The 23586-nt window shown below is 47.5% G+C and overlaps 1 protein-coding gene across 2 annotated transcripts in view; it reads left to right on the top strand.

Annotated features, from left to right (window-relative positions):
• Atp6v0a1 (ATPase H+ transporting V0 subunit a1) overlaps positions 1–23586 on the top strand; it is a 51619-nt gene that overhangs the window by 23278 nt on the left and 4755 nt on the right. For both annotated transcript variants that reach the window (XM_038324775.1, XM_038324774.1), the window contains exons 10-20: positions 132–344; positions 2400–2550; positions 3921–4060; positions 4448–4605; positions 5302–5392; positions 7276–7394; positions 8162–8378; positions 8921–9028; positions 13292–13399; positions 20126–20243; positions 20701–20872. In XM_038324775.1, coding sequence (XP_038180703.1) covers positions 132–344; positions 2400–2550; positions 3921–4060; positions 4448–4605; positions 5302–5392; positions 7276–7394; positions 8162–8378; positions 8921–9028; positions 13292–13399; positions 20126–20243; positions 20701–20872 — 1595 coding nt within the window. The remainder of the gene's footprint in view (positions 1–131; positions 345–2399; positions 2551–3920; positions 4061–4447; positions 4606–5301; positions 5393–7275; positions 7395–8161; positions 8379–8920; positions 9029–13291; positions 13400–20125; positions 20244–20700; positions 20873–23586) is intronic.

The following is a 23586-nucleotide window of genomic DNA, read 5'->3' as shown; positions in this document are numbered from 1 at the left end:
AACCCTGTTTTGGAAAGAAAGAGAGGAAGGGAGGAAGGGAGAGAAAACAAGCAATGCCACTTTGTCAGTCACCCTATCCTGTGACGGAAGACTTGTGTTAGAAAGATCCCTTCCCTATTTCCTCCCAAAAGGTTCTCAATCAAACAGAGGACCACCGCCAGAGGGTTCTGCAAGCAGCTGCTAAGAACATTCGGGTCTGGTTCATCAAGGTGCGGAAGATGAAGGCCATCTACCATACCCTGAACCTGTGCAACATAGATGTGACCCAGAAGTGCTTGATTGCAGAAGTCTGGTGCCCTGTCACTGACCTTGACTCCATCCAGTTTGCACTTAGAAGAGGCACGGTGAGTCTCCAGCTGAAATGAATCTAGTGGGCAGGTGAAGAGCCTCCTATTAGTCAGCTTTGTATTTAAGACATTTTTGCTTTCAGAGTTGTTTGTTTAGTTTGTTTGTTTGGTTTGGTTTGGTTTTTTTTTTTTTTTTTTTCAAGACAGGGTTTCTCTGTGTAACAGTCCTGGCTGTCTTGAAACTCATTTTGTAGACCAGGCTAGCCTCGAACTCATTGAGATTCACAAATGTTGGAATTAAAGGCATGTACCACCACCACCCGGTGCATTCAGAGTTCCTAGTGTGTTCTTATACCCTGAGAGCATTCTCTGACTGTTGCCTGGAGCACTGGCCTTATTGTACAGGGCAGGAACTACAGCTCAGTATTGCGAAGGCATTTGGTCATTGTCATGACTCCTCAGGACAGACCATGCTGGAGTATTAGCTTCCTGACTCACTCTCTGATCGACAGCTTCTGCTTGGTCGTTAGAGCAGCCGCTTTCTAAGACACTGATCTAAGCCAGGGAGTGTATATGTATATGTGTGTGTATATATACATATACATATATACAGAGGTATACAAGCTGTACCTGCTGAAGCACCTTGCAATTTATTAGGATAGGCAGACCTACTAAACAGCCCGGGCTGAGTGGAGAGAGGGTGGAACGAGCTTTTCTAACTAATGTGATCAGAAAAAGCTTCAAGAAAAAGTGGAGTTTGGTGGAACGAGGGGTGTCTCTCAACAGCAGAGCGTTTGCTTTGCATGTGTGAGGCCCTGGGTTCAGTCCCCAGAGCTGCAAAAACATAAGCCAACAATGGAAAAGGTGACTTCTGACCAGGGACTTGACGGGTACGATGGTTAGGTAAGCAGAAAACTGTGTGAACAGGACTAGGGAAGCAGCCGAGCTGGGAGAGTTTGCCTTGCATGCATGAAGCCGTGGTAATTTTGTTTGTGTGTTTTGTTTTTGAGACAAGGTTTCTTTGTGTAGCCCTTGCTGTCTTGGAACTCTAGACCAGGCTGGCCTTGAACTCAGACATAGACCTGCCTCTACTGTTTGAGTGCTGGGATTAAAGATGTGTGCCATTACTCTTGGCTATGAAGCCCTGGTTTAATTTCCAGATCTACATAAGCCAGATACGGTGGCATAGTCTTCTAATTCCAGCACTCGGGAAGTAACAGCAAAGGGATCCAGAATTCAAAGTTATATAGTAAGTTTGAGGTTCAAGGTTACTCAAAGTAAGTTTGAGTTCAAGGTTATATAGTCAGTTTGGCTATATAGTAAGTTTGAGGCCAGCCTGGGCTACATGAGACCCTTATCTCAACAAACAAGACCCCACAAAACGAAAGGAAAACGCTACAGATAAAGGCTGGAAATACTGTGCGGGAGTGCACACATGGTGTTAAGAAAAATGGAGTTTATAATGGTTTAGCTGACAAGAATAGCAGCTAACAGTTCATCAAATAGATTGAAGCCCGGTTATGAGTGATTTTTCAAAGGTTCCAGGGTTTAAAATTTGTTCCGGGAGGTTAGAGAGGCAGTGTGTTGTGTAGCTGTGATTAAGGCAGGTTTGAAAACGTGGTCAGCGGACCTGAGAAGCAGAGAAATCCTGAGAGTGGGTGGCCAGTCATGAGGCCACTGTGATCATAGAGTTGTTGTTGATAATGATATACTTTCTAAGTCTTAATTGAAGGTCACTTTTTATTTATGTATTATTTTTGCCTGCAAATATCCAGTCTGTTTGCTTTGTTTTCTGCTGTTTTCAAGTGTTGTATAGCTCAGGCTGGCCTTGACTTTCAGTCCTCTTGCCTCTGCTTCCTGGAGCACCAGGTGCTGCTATGCCTGGCACCAAGACTTAACTGAAATCTTCTGTTGTCGGTTTTAGCTCTAGTCCCAGTTCTTCCAAAGACTGGGAAAGATATAAAATAATCTTGACTTTCTTGTTCTTTAATTGAAATGTAACTATATAAAAGAAGATACAAGTTTTAGGTGTGCAGTTTGAATTGTGATACATGTGTGTATCTGCATAGCCAAGAGGATGCCTAATTTTGACATGTTACTGATGTTTCCTAGGAACACAGCGGTTCTACTGTCCCCTCCATTCTGAACAGGATGCAGACAAACCAGACTCCCCCAACGTACAACAAAACCAACAAGTTCACAAACGGCTTCCAGAACATAGTAGATGCTTATGGGATTGGGACTTACCGAGAGATAAACCCAGGTGAGAATGTTTGATTTTTTTTTCTCCCTAGTAGGTGTCCTCAGCCTATAGGCTTCATGTGCCCTAGGATAGCTATGAATGCAGCCAGCACAAAATCGCAAACTTAATTAATGTTTTGGGGTTTTTTTGCAATATTTTGTTAGCTTAATTGTATAGTTATCTAATACAAACGTTGTAAATAGCAGCATTCTGTAACAATGTCAAAATTGTATGATTTTTTTTTTAAATAATTTAAATCTTTTTTTTTTCTTTTTGGTTATTTTGTTTTGAGACATGAAACAAGGTCTCGTCATATATCTCTGGGTGACCTGGAACTTGCTTTGTAGAACAGGTTGGCTTCCAACTCACAAAGATCTGCTTGTGTCTGCCTCCTATAGTGCTAGGATTAAAGGCGGTACACCACCACACTGAGCTAACATTTCACTCTTTTCTTTCTTTTTCTTTTTGTTTGTTTTTTGTTTTTCAAGACAGCATTTCTTTGGGTAGCCCTGGCTGTCCTTGAACTCATTCTGTAGATCAGGATGGCCTAGAATTCAGAGAGATCCTCCTGCCTCTGCCTCCCAAGTGCTGGGATTAAAGGTCTGTGTCTTGCTAATAATCCTGTTGGACAGCGGCTTTAGAGATGTCCGGATCTCAGCTGGTGTGCAGTTGCTGTAAAAGGTGCCCGTTAGGTATAAGCAGATCCATCATGGAATGATGCTTCTCTAAGAGCTTCTTATTGGATTCTTGTGTCTGTCCTCAGAGCTACAAAATACCTGGCCTCTCAAAATAGCAACAAAATATCACTTGGCTTTGGAGGAGCTCCTTAAACAAAATGGTTTTTTTTGTTTGTTTGTTTAAGATGTCTTATATTCATTCTAGAATGACTTCTTGGTTTCCCTGTCCTGAGGCTAGATAGAAAGTAGAATAATAATAACTGTTTTCGGCACAGGCCAGTCTCTTCCATATTCAGTCAGTCATTCACTCAAGAATTTGAACATTCATTATTGGACCTGCTTTGCTGTGGTTCCAGGCTTCCCCTTATTGCTTGAGGGCTTTATAGGCTCTGAAAGGGTTGCTGCATGGAGAGGCGACAGCTGGCCTAGCCCGGAGTAGAGTCCTGAGGCTGGAGGACTAGGACTAGGACCAGCAAGTGTTGTCAGGTGTCGGTGCCCACGATTTCCTGTCATCTTCCTAGTGTAAAGTATTCGCTGTAGCACAACCCATCCGTGAGGATGTGGCTCTCACTGTGACCACGGTCCCTGAGAGAGAGTCCATTCATCCAGTATGGAGGAAGAAGCCGCTCACATGTCCCTCAGAGTCCAGACAAGAGTGGGGCGTGGGGACCCATGCTTTCCCGTGGCTCATGGTTCTCTCCGGTTTCTTCCTAGCTCCATACACCATCATCACTTTCCCTTTCCTGTTTGCTGTGATGTTTGGAGATTTCGGGCACGGCATTTTGATGACGCTTTTTGCTGTGTGGATGGTGTTGAGGGAGAGCCGGATCCTCTCCCAGAAGAACGAGAATGAGGTACTGTTTCAGGGACTCCTGCACTGGATTGAACTTTGTAATATCTCAAGCATTCGTGATGACAGTAATGGTCTAAAAGTCCATGCATTTACAAAAAGGGAAGAATAAAAGTTGTTTGAATTTTAAAGAGGCCATGTGCTATACATGCAAGATTATTTTAGCCTTCTTACTTCATTTGTAGTTGTGGGGGTTGACCGTTGGGCCTCACAGGCAAGTGCTCTGCCATTGAGCTGCTCCTCCAGCCATCTTAGCCTTATATTTTGATCATTAGTTGAAGCTTTCAGAGCCAGGACGGGTTGCGCTGGTGCATGTTGGTATGGTATAAGTAGTAGTGTCGCAACAGACGCTGTGACACTGGATCTGATAACTCCTTCTCTCTGGCTCCAGATGTTTAGCACCGTGTTCAGTGGTCGATACATTATTCTTCTGATGGGAATATTCTCCATCTACACTGGTCTCATCTACAATGACTGTTTTTCCAAGTCTCTGAATATCTTTGGGTCATCGTGGAGTGTACGGCCAATGTTCACTCAAGGGAACTGGACGTAAGTTGCAGAAACCAAAAATCCAAGCTAGTTCCTTGTATGTCCAGCTCTGGCTTGTTGAGCGAGCAGTAAACTAACTCCCCTGTAGGAGAGCTTGAGAAGGTGTTTCAGAGGGAGTGCTGTCTCTTCTCACTTATGCTCCAGTCTGTGAAGGACTAAATGATTTGTCAGCAGGTGTCAAGATGTGAGCCTGTAAATTAATGTAAAATTTATTTGTTTGTAACTTAAAAGCAAGTTACCTAAATTCCCTCCTTAGTTATGTATTAGTGCTTACCTTTTCTTTGTGTTTGATTTCCTCTTGTTCTTGGATACGAATTCCTCCTTTCTTCTTGCACTTACGTATGTGAGCTCAGCAGTGTGGAGATGCGTATGTGTTTGTGGAGGCCCACGGTTGGCTCTTCCTGTCTCGTCTCATACAATGGGACGTCTGGTCTCCTCCTGAGCCTAGAGCTGCCATCCAGCTAGGCCTGCCAGCTTATTTGTGTCCACCTCCCTACCCCCATAAGGGCTGTTCTACCTGCCTGGCTTTCATGCAGGTTCTGGGGAAGCAAAGTCCTCAAGCTTGCAGGCGAGTAGTCCCTGCTGGGCCATCTCCCCGCAGTGATGACTATAGTAGTTCCTTTTGTGCTCAGTGTTTAGACCTGGTAGTTTCCTTTCCTTGATCCAAGATAAAGATGACTTTCTTTAACACGACAGGGATGAGACGCTTCTGGGAAGCTCTGTTCTCCAGCTGAACCCAGCTATCCCTGGAGTTTTTGGTGGACCGTACCCATTTGGCATTGATCCAGTAAGTATGCCTCTTTCCTACATGTGGCTTTCCCTAAAGGTTGGTGCTTGTTTGTTTGTTATGAGTGCTAAGAATTGAACTGAAGGCCTCATGCATGCTAGACAAATGCTCTACCTCCTGAGCTATATGCCAGCCCCATTTTGAGATACATACTTACCAGGCTGTCTTTGAACTCTCTCTAGCTCACATGGGACTTGAACTTTTTCTTTTTCTTTTTCTTTTTTTTTTTTTGGTTTTTCGAGACAGGGTTTCTCTGCAGCTTTAGAGCCTGTCCTGGAACTAGCTCTTGTAGACCAGGCTGGCCTCGAACTCACAGAGATCCGCCTGCCTCTGCCTCCCGAGTGCTGGGGGACTTGAACTTTTTAATCTTCCTGCCTCGGCTTTGAAGTTTTTAACTGATCTTGAAATGAGAACTTTAAGGTGGGGATAATTTATAATCCCAGCACTTGGGGGGACTACAGTAGTAAGATCATCACAAGTTTGAGGCCAGCTCAGGCTATGTAGTGAAACTCTATCCAAAAGAAACAAAAACAACAAAACAAAAATGAACTAAATATTAAAAATTAAAACAGGAACTGGGGAGATGCTCAGTCACTGAAGTACCTGGGTTCAGGTCTCAGCACCCACGTGGCAGCCAGGCATGTTGGCATGCACCTGTAGCCCCAATGCTATGGAGCAGAGACAGGTCAAGCCTGGGGCACCACTGACCAGCCTCTAGCCGAATCAGTGAATGCCTAAAAAAGCCATGTGAGGGGGGCTGGAGAGATGGCTCAGAGGTTAAGAGCATTGCCTGCTCATCCAAAGGTCCTGAGTTCTATTCCCAGGAACCACATGGTGGCTCACAACCATCTGTAATGGGGTCTGGTGCCCTCTTCTGGCGTGCAGGCATACACACAGACAGAATATTGTATACAGAATAAATAAATATTTTTTTTAAAAAAAAGGCCATGTGAGGAGCGACTAGGGAAGACGCCCAGCATCATCCTCTAGCCTCCATGTGCACACATACACATTGACACACTCAGAGTATTTTTAAATATTTTTAATATAAGATATGTTAAAAGTTAGAGTTTTTTTTTTTAAATGCACATACAGCTGGGTAGTAGTGGCTCAAGCCTTTAATCCCACCACTTGGGAGGGAGAGGCAGGTAGATCTTTGTGAGTTCGAGGCCAGCCAGGTCTACAGAGTGAGTTCTAGGACAGGCTCTAAAAGTACAGAGAAATCCTGTCTCAAAACAAACAAAACAAACAAAAAATGTACATACAAGATTTTTTTGTTTTTATAGAAATGCAGTGGTATAACTATGGATACAAATAATGTTTTTCTATCATCATTTCTCAACATATAAGTATCAAATTAGTGTCTCTTTGGGTTGTGTTGTGTGAGAATATTTTCTTTTCATTTTCTGTATTTGTATGGATGAAACCCAGGGTCTCGGACACACTAGACGAGTACTCTAACCACTAAGTTATGTCCCCAGCACAGAATGTATAAACCCTGGCTTCAGACTCTGGCACGCACACGCACACACAAAATATCATTGTTGATACTTTTATGTTACGATGGCTGCATTGTGGCCATGTTTTTCAAAGAAGCCTTATTTTAGAGATCCATACTGAAATATTTATAAGTAAAACACTGGACTACTGTTTCAGCCTTGCCCCAGAGTGGTATGGAAATGGGGAGACGACACAGTGAGGCAAGATCGTTGGTGCACATGAGCAAAGCTGACTGATAGGCACTTCAGAGTTTGTTTTAGTCTGGATACATTGTTTAGAATTTTCCATAGAAAAAAAGGGTATTTTTTCAGGTGGATGGATAGTATTTTTTCCACTTAAGAATTCTTTGTATAGTACCTTCTGATTTTCTTACATTGTAACAGATTTGGAACATCGCAACCAATAAACTGACCTTCCTTAACTCCTTCAAGATGAAGATGTCTGTTATTCTTGGGATCATCCACATGCTCTTTGGAGTCAGCCTGAGCCTTTTCAACCACATGTGAGGCCCTGTCCCTGTCATCAGAAGACTGTGTTATTCAGATTATACTTTTGCCTAAAGAGGTCATCACACCTTTGCAGAGGAATCAGTGACTCAGAGCCCCATTCTATATTGTAGAAGCAACTTATATTATACAAACATTGTGGGCTTAAATGGGGCTTAATATCCATTCCTTAACCATTCATAGGCGCGAGAAAGATCTTTGAAAAAGATGCAACAATTTTCCTTCGATTTAGTGAATTCTTTCGATGATGATGATTGACCCAGGCCTTGTACCTACCAGGTAGACACTGAACGATGGATCTAGACCCCCGGCTTAAGTGAATTTTTTTAAGAATATATATTAATTTTATTTTGAATGGGGGGGGTATGTACATGTGTGTTGGGGTTCTCCTGGAGCTGGAATCCCCTGAGATTGAGAGCTGTCTGATGTGGGTGCTGGGAATTTGTATTTGGGTCCTCTGTAAGAGCAGTAAGTGCCCTTAACTAATAAGCCCTCTCTCCAACTCCATTGCTTCTTCCTTGATGTGTTATTCATACAAAATCCATATATTAGATTTTCCAGGCACTTTCTCAAAGTGGTGGATGTGGTTCTGGAGGCATTTGAGGCCCACAAGTTTTGAGATGTTGCCTCTGTTGTCTCCAGTGCTTCTGGCTGTAATTAAATTGACCCAGGCAGAGCTAAGGGAACAAGCACTCGTGTCCGTGAAGGAGTGCCAGGGCCTGCCTGCTAGCCCTTCATACCATTCTCCTCTTTTCCTTCTTAGCTATTTCAAGAAGCCCCTGAATATCTACTTTGGCTTTATTCCTGAAGTAATCTTCATGACCTCCTTGTTTGGCTACCTGGTCATCCTTATCTTCTATAAGTGGACAGCCTACGATGTCCACTCGTCTAAGAATGCACCAAGCCTCCTGATCCACTTCATCAACATGTTCCTCTTCTCCTACCCAGAGTCTGGTAACGCGATGCTGTACTCGGGGCAGGTACGTCACCCCCAGAGGAGGGGGGTGTAGGTGGCCACCCAGGTCTCAAAGCCACAGGTCACTCGTCTAGAAACATGTTCTTTAGTACATGGCTTTCAGCTCATACCACCACATATAAAGTCAAACCACTTCCCCCATCCCTCTTAGCTCTGGAGGGCTCACATTAATCCTGTGCTGTAAAGGATAGAATTTGTAGGGCTGAGTGCCAGAGGCCTGTAATCCCAGCACTCAGCGGGCTGAGGTGGGAGGGGCCAGAGGTCTAGGCAAGCCTGGGCTAACTAGTGAATTCCCAGCCAGGCTGAACTACATAATGAGGACCTGGCTCAAACAATTAGATGAGTAATAAGTAAAAGGGGGCAGAATTTAGAACTGCCATTTTGTGGGACAATTACTGGGTTTGTCGTGGCACCTGCTCGTTATTTAGAAACCCAGGTAATAGTCATAGACCAGTGAGAAAATACTGTTTGGGGGGAAATTCGGGCTGTAGTTGGAAACGGTGTGACTAATGGACTGTATGAGGTACCTCGTCTCTCACTTTGCAGAAAGGGATTCAGTGTTTCCTCATTGTGGTTGCCATGCTTTGTGTCCCTTGGATGCTGCTCTTTAAGCCCCTGATCCTGCGCCATCAGTATTTGCGGAAGAAGCATTTGGTGAGTATATTTCTATAGCTGGAGGTTACTAGACTTTCTCCTTGTTTAAGATCAAGGCAGTTCCTCAGAGGACATAATTAATGGTGCACACATGCATGCATTCTTAAAATGCATTGTGTTACGTACGAGCATGAACACCAGGCCTGCCAGTGTCAGAGAACTATTATTTGTTGCTCAGACGCCTGAATTCCAGCTTCAAATGACTGGATTGGAGTGAATAAGTCATGTTTTTACCTTTCCTGGTCATGATTTACTCATGCTGTCCCCAGCAGAGTCCAGGCCTGGGCCTGTCTGGATGCAGCGTCAGCCAAAACAGGGTTAGACGAGCTGCAGATAGCAAACCCACTCATGTGGTGTGCCTGGCCAGCCACAGGACTGATGCCAAGACACTTTTTTTTTTAAATGAAACCATGATGCTTTCACGGACCAGAACATCTGGAAGGGTCTGGTTTAAAGCACACTGGTCTTTTTCTTCTTCTTTTAAAATGCAGCCTTTGCACATACAGGTGTTTACTTGATGTATGTGTGTATACCAGCTCTACACACATTACAAAGTTAAGCTTGCCAAGTGTTCAATACTGCGTGTAATTTCTGGCTATCCAGTAATGCTTCTGTACTGCACTGCCTGGGAAAACCCGAGAGATCTTGTTGCATGGTTCCTGTGGCTGTGAGATGGCCCCTCCCGTTGGAGAGCAGCTGAGTTACAAGACCCTCCTTCTCCCTTTTCCGACCATCTTCGTCCTTCCATGTGCCTCCATTCGTCTCTCCTTCCCCTTCCCTCCTCCCTCTTCGTTCTCTTCTCCCTTCTTCTTTTCTCCCATTCACTATCAGGAAGGGCAACCCGTGGAGGCCCCAGTCAGCCCAACCCCGAGCCACCAGGGACTAGAGGCAGCATCGGCTGCAACAGTGAGTCAATTAACTCCAACCGAGTCAATGTTTGTCTAACGAGGTGGCAAACTGTGCACCCGAGTTCCTTTTTAATGCTGTTGAGAGTGTGGGACCTGCGCTCTCAAGAAGTGTGTCCTTGTTGCTCACTGAGACGATGACAGAGGAGCCTTCCACCTCTTAGGAATAGATTCAGGTATCATCTTTCCCACTGGCCTGCTAAGTTTCCGCTCAGATGTGTAAGTACAGTCCTGCCCCCGGGAGCAAGGTGGCTTCTGTCTCTCCTCGCGTCCCATCATCTTACTCGAAGACAGCAGCTTTTGGACTCACCCACTTTTAAGTCTGTATTTTGTGACCATGTGTGGGGTAAGTTTTCAGTGTGGAGGCAAGAAGGGCCCAGACTCTTTCGTTGATGTCTCCGTACTTGAGAGTCCATCTTTAAAGGATACGTGACCATAACTTGCCTTCCCTAGGGAAGGTCTGTGTCTCTTTCCCTTGCTGGGATGCCAAAGCCCTTGTGTACTGAGCCCTCCCCTCTCGCGTGTGTCTCCTGCATGCTACACACCTGTCAGAGCAACCAAATCCATCTGACTGGCGTTCCCCTCTTCTGATACTAACTTTCATTCCAGTGACCACACTTTGAACGTTAGGCATTTGAGTGTTTGTCCTCAAAAACCGTCTTTTCACCAGCATCTTAGAATGCAGTAGGATCTGTGTAGTTACACATTCCAGATTTTCAATTTCCCTGGTTGGCATTGCCCTATTTAGCGATATACTTCTTTAAGGAAAATGCATGTCTGCGCCAGATGAAACTTTAATATTGCTATTTGAAATGATTTTCAAGTACTGCCCATCGTTGATTTTCTTTCCACATAGTCTTCTATCTCGGCATCGCAAGGTGCATCTGGGGAGTTCTTGACGCCTTTAAGTCTGGTGCCATCTTCCATGATAAACTCCACAGTAAAACCCTGCTCATCTGGAAGCTTTCCCACTGTGGGGCCATCTTAGCCACTGGTTCTGTATCTGACTCTCTCTCGAGGGCGAGGCCCAGAGCACAGATGCACTTCTGTTCTGCTTCCTGTCTCCTTGGTTGTCTCTGTGAGTGGCGTCATCACAGTCAGCTTTTCCTTTCTAACCCTTGCTGGTGTGTCTCCCATCTCTTCCCTGGAGTCTTGTTCCCTGTGCTCTACAGGACGCTCATTAGAGTCTGGCTGGGAGATCCAACCTGCCTGTTCTTACTTCTTCTGTTAGCTAGAGAAACCTTTAGACATGGCCTCTGTTTGGGGAATCCCACATTCTGAAGCCCTTCCTCCTCCACCCTGTAGAACCCAGGTCAGGATACAATGCAGTCTCCCCTGTACCCTCTGTAATGCTTAGAGTCCTCCCTTTGGAGGTAGCGAGGTGTCTTCTGTACCTGGCCTGGGAGTGCTTAGGCTTCAGTGGTCCCCAAACCTGACTGTAATATCAGAACTACCTGGTGAACTTTGAATCTGGGTCAAACAGATGAATTGAAGAAAAAAAAAATTAAGTGGCCCATAATTCCGTGATCTAAGAAAGGAAGGAATAAAGGAAGAAAGGAAAGGAAGGAAGGCAAGCAATGGGGTACACTTTGGCTGGAGAAAACCTGTACCACTAACTAAGAAGAGACCTCAGTCCCCACTATAGTCCTGTTCCAGGGCACTGCTGTCAGGCTTGGCCTTCAGCACGTGTCTGTCATCTGTCGGTACACGTGTAGACATGTATGCCTAGAAAGAGAGAGATGCTTTAAACCGAATCACTTTTCTACCTCTTGGTATATCTTAGAGGCTGTTATCATAGTGGTCCCTAATCTTTTTATGGTTCCCAGGATGCCCTAGAATCCACTGGATATGCTGACACTATGTTATCATTGTTGGTGATGGATGTGGTACTTGGTGCATCTCAGAGGTTGTTCTAATAGTAGTCCCCAGTCTTTTTATGGTACCCAGCATGCCCTAGAATCTGCTGGATATGCTGAAATTATGTCTTCACTGCCAATGATGGATATGGTACTTGTTCCAATTTTCGCTATTATAAATAATAATGTAGAAAATACCCTGATTCATATGTATTTTACCAGAGTTTGTAAATATAGGTGGCCTAGCAGTGGGACTGTTGATCTCCATGGGTGCAGTGCGTTTCCTATTTTGGAAACCCTTCACAATGATTATACCATTTTTTTCAGCAATGCAATCCTGTACCCCACCCTAGACCTACTAACTTTCTGGGGCTAGCATATGAGGATCTATTAAAAATGAAACTTCCAGCTGGGAGAGACAGCACCTGCTTTTAGTCCTAGCACTCAAGAGGCAGAGGCAGGCTGATCTCTGAGTTTGAGGACAGCCTATTCTACAGAGTGAGTTTCAGGACAGCCAGGGCTACACAGAGAAGCACTTTTCTCAAAAAACCAAAAAAGAAAAAGAAAATGTAGTTTCCAAGTGCTCTTCCTGTAGCTGTTCCTACGACCAGCCCTGTAGGACAGCTCCTATGAGAAAGGAGGAGCCTGCCTACATAAACACTGGGGGCTGGACTGGTCAGTGAGCGTAGCGGAAGAGGTGTTCCAAAAGGTGAAACTGAGGAGGGAGACCGCAGAGACGCTCCCAACCCTGCGTACACATTGTTCGAGCTTACTGGACAGGTCACATTGCAGGCAAGCAGTGCTGAGCTCTGGGTTGACAGAACCCATAGGAAGTAAGTAGTTCAGGGGCTGCTTCCTAATTCCCCTTTGCTCCACCCAGAACCCTCTGGTTTATTTTACATTTTTAAAACTTGGTATTCTTTAGCCACAAATGAGTGTCTGTTAGGATGTTGTTTTGTTTGTTTTTTCTTCTCTGACCTAGGGAGTCCTTTGCTCATAGGCAGACCTGGTGCATTTCTGGTAGAGGTCACTGGAACCCTTGGGCTCCTGTTGAAAGCATGTCAGATCAGCGTGTACTCATCCTGTCATTTGCTGTCATCTGTCCCCCCACATCCCACTTGCACAATTTAATCTTTAGTCCCACCAGCACTTGGGCCCTCGCAGACCTTACAGGTCCAGCGCTCTTGTAATGAGAGTGTGTTCATGTTCAGCTTCCCATCCACGCAGAGCTCCATTAGCATTAACCAGGGCAAGGGTGCTTCATCTCGGTGTTGCCAGATGAGGTGGTAAACACAGGCTGTCTCTCGCAGGGGCCAGAGCAGTGGTGGTTGGGGTGGGCCGTTACTCGTTTTCACTTAGCTTGTTCAATCGGCGGGTGTCACTTTTGTTGTTAGGATATATGCCTTTCTGAGGATTGTATGTACTAACATCACCCTTCCCCACCTCACAGAGTGCCACATTAAAGCCCAGGCGAATACTCCTCTTTCTGTTCATCTGTGTAGGGAACTCTCAACTTTGGTGGGATCAGGGTGGGCAACGGACCGACAGAGGAGGATGCTGAGATTATTCAGCATGACCAGCTCTCCACCCATTCAGAGGACGCAGACGAGGTAAGATCCAGTGGTGCGGGCTTCCTCTCCTAACCTGGACAGCGCAAGTCTTGTTTTCTAAGAGGCTTACTCAATCATCTCCTTGAGAAATGAAGCTACTAATGATTGGCCGCCGTCTGGCCTGCTTAGGCTGTCGCAGCCTTCCCGGTGGGGCCTGCTCTAATCTCCAGGGGCAGCCACAGACCCATGCAGCTTTGCTCTGCTCTTCTTAAATTCCGCCAGTCTGTGGGGCGCTGCATGTAACCTCAACTACTAACTGCTCTCCTCCGCCCAGGCAGCACCCAGCATCCCTCCTCTTGTTAGCGGAGACACGGGAGCCTTCAGAGCAGCTTCTTCATCCTCCGATCCTCCCAAGAGTCCTTGGTCACACTGCTTCCCAGCTACAGTCAGGGTTTCTTTTTGAGGCCTATCCCATCGATGTGTTCTTGGTTCAGGGTTTTTTTTTTTTTTTTTTTTTTTTTTTTTTTTTTTTTTTTAGAGCTTTTATAATTTGTTATCTGAATTCTTTTTAGAGTGAGAGTGGAAAGGAGTCGGGCCAGCCTAGCCTTTCTTTGACTCGGCTTCCGACTTCAGCTGTTTCAAGTTTGCTCTCCTTGCCCGAACACTTGTGGCACGGCCTCTCCAAGCTGAACCAGTAACTCTCACCCAGTCATTGTGTTATTTTTTAAAGCAAATAAAATAGCAACGAGGGACCCAGGCTGCATTTTTCAGTCTAGCCACTTTGACTATGAGGGTTTTTTTTGTTTTTTTTTTTTTTTTAATTGCAGATGTCAGGGTGCCTTTAAAAACATGTATCTTAATTCTATGATTTCCCTTGGCATACATGCTAAAGAGGAGTGCCTGCAGCACCTTAGTCTTTAGCCACCCTCCCCCGAAACAGGCAGTAGTGCGTGCTCATAGCTTGTGACCTTGTGTGCGCTACAGCTTCCCACTAAGTGTGAATTTGTGTTTTCAAGCCTACCGAGGACGAAGTGGTAAGACCAAAGCCTTTGTGTCTATCTGGGGCTTCTCTCTTCCCATCCTTGTGCTCACTCTGCCAACCCTACTACACCCTGGGGCCACACACATGACGCCATGCATCCTGCATCTCATTGGCCATGTCTAACCAGTTCGTGAGCCTGCATTCTGAAGTTCATCTCCATTAACTGCATCTCATGTTGGTCACCTCTGTCCTTGTGTTGTTGGCTGCTGATCTAATACCTCTGGAACTGGCTTTGAAGAAGGTGCAAGTAATGTCTGTATTGGCATTCTTGAGGTCACCGCCCGTGGGGTTAGGTCTCACGGGTTTCCACTTCCTCTCCTGTGATGTGTTGGTTGCTCTGCCACCAGGGGTAGTGGTCCCCACCCTGCTCCTCTGAGTGCTCGCAAGCAAAGCTTAACCATTCCTCCCTGTCTGAGATGCAGCCAGCCTCTTCTTGCTGCTCCCCCGTCAGCTTGGTGATACTTCAACTTAGGGCCACAAGACCCTTGCTTGGAGTCAGTTTTAGCTTCACACGACCTGGTTGAAAAGTGAACCACCTTCAAAATGAGCGTTGTCTCTCAGGTGCATTCAGGAAAAACTAATCCATCTCCATGAAAGGCCGTCATATGTTAATATGAAAAATAGAATGGAAAGAAAGGTAAATGTTCGGGCCACATCTAGAGTAATTCGTGTACCAACACGCAGATTTTCAGATAGGTTTTTAAAGGCCTTCCCTCACTGTTTGCATCTTTCCCCCAGACTTCTCTCTAACATCCTGTACCTATGAACCGTCCTCTTCCCTCTCCTGGTCTCTCCAAGGGGCAGTGCATGGCCGTGGGAAAACCTTTGCTGTTCTGTGTCAAAGCAGGCAGCGTTTGTTCTCCCTGATGGCTGGAGAGGCTCCCTTGGCTGCATCGACAACCATCACTCCTGGACCAGGTGTCTGCATAGCTGCTGGCTGAGCTGCCTGGCATGGTTGAGGGGATGAGTGGGATTCCGTGTTGCTGAGGGGCCTGACCTTCTCCCAGCATCACCACCTCCAACAATACTGCTTTCCAGATGTCTCCCTCATTATGTGCCAGTACTTTCAGCAGCAGCAGAATGTTCTAGTCAGATGTCTAGGGCCATTCATATGGCTGTTTAGTCCTCATTTATAGTCATGTCCCTGGGAGGTCACGAAGATAGGCTGTGGTGTAGCCTTCCCCCTCCCTGCCACTGATCACACTCGGGAAATTACCTCTCCCTGGCCTCTGCCAGTCATAACTTTTGTCTTTGCCTGGCATTGTTTCTCCACAGCCAAATTTAGGTAACTGACATTTATGTAATGATTTCACTCAAAGCAGTTTCTTAGAAAGCAGCATGGCCTGCTTCTGTAACTCCCCTCATTGCTTGGATGTAAACACGTGTTGATTCCAGGCAGGACAATTGTGCCCTCACCCTGGGAGACACTTAGTCCAGATCCAAACCAGACCCAGACGATTGATAGCTAGGAAATCTTTGAAGGCTGTAACGGTTCAGCAAGGGTCAGCGGCCCCTCTCCCTGCTGTGTCTTCTCCCAGCTGCTCTCTCATCACCTCATTCACACCCACCCTTCATCTGCGCAGTCACGTGTCAGGCACTGTGTTTAGTGCTATAGGAATGGAGAGAAGAAAACTAGCTCTTGCCTTTAAGGATGTTGCAGACAAGGTAGGGAGACAGTCTGGAGAAAGACATCATGGTGGATGTGTGCCTAGGATGCTGTGGGGGCACAGAAGGGTACCTGACAGGCGCTGGGGTGAAACAGGAAGAAGTGTGGGAAAGGGTTCCCTTAGGTTCCTCCTCCTGAGCTGAGGCTAGCCAAGCAGGGGTGTGTGGAGGCAGGGAGAGAGGAAGAGGGGCAGAGCCACCACCACCTGCAGCATTAAAAATGAAGGCCTACCTGTAGGCCAAGCCCGTGCTCAGCCGTGGTTCAGCTTTGCTGGAGCTGATGTGGGAGTTGGGGAGCTCATGAGAAGAGGCGTTGGCGGAGGGCGACAGTAGTTGTTGCCTCGTTTTGGTGGCGGGAATCGTCAGAGTAGTGAAGCTGAGGTGCATGGGCGCTGCTGGGGGCCCTGAGTGGAGCTGTAGAGTACAGGGCACGGCCTGGGGGCACGGACATCCTGTAGTGTGACATGATTCAGGAAGGGACTGCGTAGCTTAAAGAGAACTCAGTCACAGGGATTGCAAGGGAAGGCCCTGGATGGATGTGGGGCAGTGACCAGGGAAAAGTGCATTTCATGCAGTGAGTCTGGAGGCCTGCGCACACCAGGAGAGAGACGAGGTGTTTGTATGAGAGTCACCCCCAAGGTGCCCAGCGAGCCTGTGCCAGCCCTACAGAACAGACTTAGGGGTGAGGCTGTGACGCCGGGACATCTTGGAATGTCAGGATGAGGAAGACCAAGAGACAGAAAGAATCTCAGGCAGGAAGGGAGCAGCCCCAGTGACAGACACCACAAAGTACAGCCACCAGGAGATGATGTGACCGTTATAGAGAAGCCATTCTGGAGGAGGAAGGGTGAGAGCCAGAGTGAAGAACGAGAGGCAGGCAGAAGCCGGGAGAGCACACGGAGGCTGGAGAGTGACTGCCGTCACATCAGACACCTGTGTTCAGCCCGTGGCCAAGGACAGGCCCCTTCCAAGTGCTTGCCTGGATTTCACCCTTAATTCTCATCTCCCCTGAGAAAACATTCCTAGGGAGATGTGAAGGAAGGAAAAGAGAAAGCAGGGGTATTGCCTGGAAGTGAAAGTTTCCCCCTCCTCTCCTTTCTACTCTGATGGGCATATGGTGTCTCCTGTTGCCCAGGCTAGCCTAGAAGTCACTATGTAGCTAAGAATGGCCCTGAGCTCTTTGCCATCCTGCCTCTGCCTTTCAAGCGCTGGGACCACAGGTCTCCACAACTATACCTGGTTCCCTTTTTATTTCATTTTTTTTCTTTTATTGAAAATACCCTTTTTCTCATATAGGCTATCCTGATTATGGTTCTTTTTTTAAAATTATAATTTATTTTTATTTTGTACACATTGATGTTTTTCCTGTATGTCTGTCTGTGCGAGGGTGTTGGATCCTGGAGTTACAGACAGCTGTGAGCTGCCGTGTGGGTGCTGGGAACTGAACCTGGGTCCTCTGGAAGAGCAGTCAGTGCTCTTGACCGCTGAGCCGCCTCTCCAACCCCATGGTTCTCCTTTTTTTAATGAGAGAAAGTCGAGTCCAGTATGAGAACACTGAAAGTTTTGCTTTCCCTGAGCTCTGGGCTTTCTTCCCGGCAGTTCCTGAAGCTGGGGTGGGAAGGCTTCTGACAGCGCTGCTGGACCATGGTCTCCTCGTTTCCAGAGTAAAAGGCTTATAGAAAAGTCCAGAAATTCACAGGATTAGGCAGAGGTGACTGGAAGTGTGGCGTTTCGCCAGGGTGACTTGCTGGAAGTGTCCCCTCTTCCTACTGTCCCTACTCTTATGACTTTCTTTTTTTTAAAAAAATATTTATTTATTGTGTATACAATATTCTGTCTGTGTGTATGCCTTTAGGCCAGAAGAGGGCACCAGACCTATTACAGATGGTTGTGAGCCACCATGTGGTTGCTGGGAATTGAACTCAGGACCTTTGGAAGAGCAGGCAATGCTCTTAACCACTGAGCCATCTCTCCAGCCCCTCTTATGACTTTCCAGCCCAGCCCCTTCACACAGTATAGAGACTATAGCATAAGACAGGCCCAGACATGAGGATGGGGAAGCTGGCAGACAGCCTCAGGAGCTGGAGCTGGCGATTGATTCTATGCAGGGCTTGGAGGAGTAGTATCAGAAAGAAAACTATGGCCTGCTCTATGGTGGGCATTCTGTTTCTCCTCCTGAGCCTTCTAGAATATACCAAGTTCAAAAAACTGCTCCTAAAGGAGACTCTGAAAACTTTTTCCAGACCCTGAGTTCTACCCAGCCCCCTTCTATGCAGTACTGAAGACTGAACCCCGGGCATGCTTGGCAAGTGCTCTCTGAGCTGCATCCCTAGCTCCCAGGCACATCTGTTTGGTTTCAGGTTTATATATATTTTATTTTTCAGTTCAAAAATTTCCACTTCCTCCCCTCCTCCCATTCCCCTCCCGCTTCCCCACTCACCCTCCTCCTACCCCCTCCAGTCTTAAGAGATGGCAGGGTACCCTGCCCTGTGGGAAGTCCAAGGCCCTCCCTCACAGATGCAGGGTCTCACTGTGTTGTTCAGGCTGCTTATGATCCCCCCCACCTCAACCTCCTCAGTGTTGGGCTTACAGTGTGAGCCACCATGCCAGCCACGCCTAGATTAATTTCTGATTAGCTCTTCATGTGGGAATCAGTGGACTTTTGACAAAGTTTCCCTAGGTGATCTTTTCAGAAATCACGGAAGAAGGAAATTGTCTCGGTCTCAAAATGCTGAAGAGTAAATAAGGAGGCTGTGGGACCCAGTGTGCAAGTAGCTTCTTGCCTGCCCTTGCCGTATTCTAAGCAGAGGTGCTCCACTGTAAGGCAGGGATCTGCTGGGCCAGGCCCACTGCCAACTCCTTAGTCTCTAGTACAGGGAGTCTTTAGACTGAGAACACATGGCAGTTAATGGCAACTTGGCAAACTCTGGAGTCACCTGTAAGACAAGCCCCTGGCCATGCCTGTGAGAGGTTGTCACTGCTGGGCTAACTGAAGTGGGAAGACAGCTCAAAAGTAGGTGCCCCGTTCCCTGGCTTGGAGTCCTGGACTGAGGAAAAGGCAAACAGCTCATGCATCCATTGCTCTCCCTGCTGCCGTGGCTTTCCTGACATGGTGACCGCACCCTGGACTGGGAGCCAGAGGAACCTTTCTCCCCTCAGTTGCTTTTGTCGGGGTATTTAATCACAGCAGCAGGACTCAAAAATAGTAATAAGGCATGGTTCTTGACGCAGCATGCCACTGTGGAGATCAGACCCCACCAGGGAGAGAAAAATTAGTTGAAAAGAATCTCATTAAGATACATGCTGTGGGGGCTGGAGAGATAGTTCAGTGGTTAAGAGACTGGCTGCTCTCCCAGAGGACCTGAGTTCAATTCCCAGCACCCACGTGGAGACTCACAGACTCCTGTTCCAGAGGATCTGATGCCCTTTGCTGGCCTTTGTGGGCATTGCACACACCTGGTACACACATCTGCATGCAGGGAAGACACTTAATATACATAAAATAAAAATAAATAAGTCTGGCCGGCCAGTGGTGGTGCACACCTTTTATCCCAGCACTAGGAAGGCAGAGGCAAGAGGACCTTCTGAGTTCAAGGCCAGCATGGTCTACAGAGTGAGTTCCAGGACAGAGGAAACCCTGTCTCAAAATAAAATAAAATAAAATAATAAGTCTTTTAAAGAGAACACATAAAATTTTAAAAAGAAAGAAAGAAAAGAAAAAGCTTTCCTGATGCAGTGGCACACACTGCAAAGCCAGCACAAGGAGGCTAAGGAGGTGGGGTTCCAAGTTCAAGATCAACCTGAAACTATATCATGAAACTCTGTGTAAAAAGGAAGATACAGTGTAGCATATTGAGGGGGTATTAGGGTATCCTAGTTAGAAACCAGGCCAGGAACGATTTGGGGGAAGTCATTGCAGAAATCACTTTTCGGAGTTGACACTGCTACCTAGCCCCTCTACAGGTGAGATGTCAGCTATGAGAAGTGTAGTCACCTGCCCTGGCGTGGGCTCCAGGGGTGTCAGCTCCTGCACACTCCCCTCCCAGCCTGATCTCCCCTCTGGTTTCCTCCTGTGCCAGTTTGACTTTGCGGACACCATGGTCCACCAGGCCATCCACACCATCGAGTACTGCCTGGGCTGCATCTCCAACACGGCCTCCTACCTGCGACTCTGGGCCCTCAGCCTTGCGCATGCACGTGAGTGTGTCCTCTCCAGTTCCCCCTCCTCTGGGAACTTCTTAGATCAGTGAGGGCTTCCCCAGCACAGGAACCTCATGAAACTTCTGGGATCAGTCCAGCTCCTGAGTCCAAGAATGAGTGCAGATAAGGTCCACTCTTGTGCGGGTTAGCTGTTTGCAGTGATGCTGCCCCAATGCAAGGACACGGTTTTCAATGGGCGGTGGTGGCACACACCTTTAATCCCAGCATTTGGGAAGCAGAAGCAGGCAGATCTGTGAGTTTGAAACCAGCCTGTCTACAGGACAGCCAGGGCTATACAGAGAAACCCTGTCTTTAAAAATCAGGAAAAAAAAAAAAAGAAAAAGGAATACAGTTTTCAGGGAACTCTCTAGGTTAACAGTGGCAGAGCAAAATGCAAAGGTCTCACCCTCCCTTTTGCTCAGTTCAACTGCACCCCGTGTCTCCCCTTCCGCAGAGCTCTCTGAAGTCCTCTGGACCATGGTGATCCACATTGGCCTGCATGTCCGGAGTCTGGCCGGAGGGTTTCTGCTGTTCTTCATCTTCGCCGCCTTTGCCACCCTGACTGTGGCCATTCTGCTGATCATGGAGGGCCTCTCGGCCTTCCTCCACGCCCTGCGGTTACACTGGTGAGTGGCAATGGGTCATGGGTGGAGCTGGGTGGAGCAGGAAGTGGGCAGTGTTCTCGCTTTAAGACCAGAAGTCCTCTAGGGAACGGAAGCTGGCCTTCTCCAGTTCATTTGAGGGGTAATAGGGTGTCCCAGTTAGAAGCCAAGCCAGCAAAGATTTTTGAGGAAGTCAGTGCTGAAATAGCTTTTCAAAGCCGACACCGCTACCCAGCCCCTCTACAGCTGAGATGTCAGCTATGAGAAGTGTAGTCGCCTGCCCTGGTGTGGGCTCCAGGGGAGTCAGCTCCTGCACACTCCCCACCTTTCCTGGCGAGGAGCCCTGGAAAAGGCCCCAGGCAGCCCGCTCATCTTCTCATGGGTTCCAGGAAAGGCTCCCGCTCCTTGCTCTGTGTCCCTAGGTGCCTCTGACTGCCTGTAAAGCTGAAGGGGATTCTGGGATAGGTCTTGTTTTATTGTTCTTTGTTTTCTTCCTTCTTTCATTTGTTTTTATTTTTCAAGACAGGGTTTCTCTGTGTAGCTCTGGCTGTCCTGGAACTCTCTGTAGACCAGGCTGGGCTCGAACTCACAGAGATCTGTCTGCCTCCCAAATGTTGGGATTAAAGGTGTGAGCACCACTACCTGGCTTGTTTTCTTTTTTTAAACAGAGTCTCACTCTATATCCTAGGCTGGCCTCAGACTCACAATTCCTGTGCTTCACCCTCTCAAGCGTTAGGACACCCATGTACAGCTAGGAGCTTGTGTTTTGTGTGTGAGGTGTCTTGTTCTGGCCCGTGGCTAGAGCCTTTGGCTGGCCCCGACCAGGAATTGCTAGAGCACACTCTATCCCTACTTTGTCCCTTTACTGTGTCCCTGTGCCAGTGCTGCTTTGGTAAGGTGCTAAGGACATCAAAGCAGCTTTTCCAGAGGTGTAGGGTGTGGAGGTGTGCGGTGTTTGCTCTCCTTAATGGACTGTGTGACCCTTCGTGGCTCTATATGAAGAAATGGCTCAGAGCTAGAGGCTGGGCTGTGACTGTGACCTCAGATGAGGGTCGCCAGATTTAGCAAATGAGATTATAAGAGAAGTCTAGAGACATGCTCAGTGGGCTAAGGTGTTTGCCACCAAGCCTGATGACCTGAGTTCAATTCCTTGGAACCACATGGTGGAAGGAGAGAACACACTTTTGCAAGTTGTCCTCTGACACCCACACTTGTACGCACAGATACACAGACTCAAGATAAGCAACTGTATCTGGGCGGTGGTCACGCACGCCTTTAATCCCAGCACTCGGGAGGCAGGGGCAGGCGGATCTCTGTGAGTTCGAGGCCAGCCTGGTCTATAGAGTGAGTTCCAGGACAGGCTCCTTAATAACACAAGTTACTCAGTTATGTAGAGTTTCAGATAAACCGTGAATAACTTTTGTATGAATATTTCTCAAGCATGCCTGAAACACAGCCACAGTACAAGCCAGGAAGCGTGTGTTTCACTGGCAGCCCTGCCTCAGACTCCTCCCCTTGGGGCTCCATTTAGTCCTTTATGTTGCCATTCTCCTTTTCAAGGACGGGTCAAGGGGCTGGAGAGATGCTCAGCAATTGAGAGCCCTGACTACTTTTCTAGAGGACCCAGGTTCAATTCCCAGCACCTGCATGACAGCTCATAACTGTCTGTAACTCCTGTTCTAGAGGATCTGATTCCTGCATACAGACATACATGCAGGCAAAACACCAATGTATATAAAATAAAAGTAAATAAGTTATTTTTTTTTTTAAAAAAAAGGAGGAACATGTCAAGGAAGGGTCAATCCCGGGATCTCTGGAAGCTCTAGTTGGCCCTACACGAACACTCCCTCCATACTCACTCACTGGCCCTGCCTCAGAAACCTGTGGATGAGGTGATGGGTGGTTGGTCCCTGGGCTCCACAGGAGCTTGGTGCCACCCTGACCCTGAGGAGCCTCTTGTCTGTGTCCCTCATCTTTCTCTCCTAGCCCCGTGACTCTCCTGTTGGTTGTGCCAAGTTATGAGGGAGAATCGAGGGGTGTTAGGGGTATTAGGGGTAGGCTGTGGCTGTGACCCTCCCTCCAGAGCTGCCTAGGAGGCCTGTGCTTCCTCAGAGTCAGTAGACGCTGCTTTCTCTGAGCTGGCTCTCCACTGGCTCCTCAGGGCCCAGTGGTTTGTTACTTGAGCTGGGAGGTTGGGAGTGCTGCGTGCTTTCAGCTCTGGCTTGGCATGCTCCCCTCAGGTTATCAGCCAGCTCTCGCCAGCACACTTCCGCAGCCACTCAGTGAGGGAATGTCTGCGTAACCAGGCCCTGCTGGTGACTCACTTTTTCTTGCCCTCTTGGCCTCCATTCTTTCCTGTTCTCCTCCGTGTCTCCCGAGCTCAGGACTCGAGGGAAGAGTGGCTGCCCCTCCTTGACTGCCTCCCATCTGGGCTGGTGAGGAACAGCGGAGGTTGGGTCAGAACCATCAGGCAGGTCAGCAAGGCAGGAGTGCACGGCATGTGGAGGTTGCCTGCCTTGGGTCTCACAGCCATCAGGAGCTGAAGCAGTTTGGGAGGCCATGTTTTATTGCCAGGTGAATGCCTTCATCCTCAGGCTCCCCTGCGGCCCTCAGGTGACAGTGTCTCCCTCTGTTCTCCTAAAGGAACATGGGGAAGTGGAGAGGATATGAGGCAGGCTTCTGAGACAGACTGACTCACTGGCAGGCAATCCTGAGCTCTCTGAGACAGAAGACAATAG

This window comes from Arvicola amphibius, chromosome 4 (assembly GCF_903992535.2).
Source record: "Arvicola amphibius chromosome 4, mArvAmp1.2, whole genome shotgun sequence".
Taxonomy (NCBI): Eukaryota; Metazoa; Chordata; class Mammalia; order Rodentia; family Cricetidae; genus Arvicola; species Arvicola amphibius.
The sequence above is the reverse complement of the archived record's forward strand: the minus strand, read 5'-3'. Positions and strand labels throughout refer to the sequence as shown.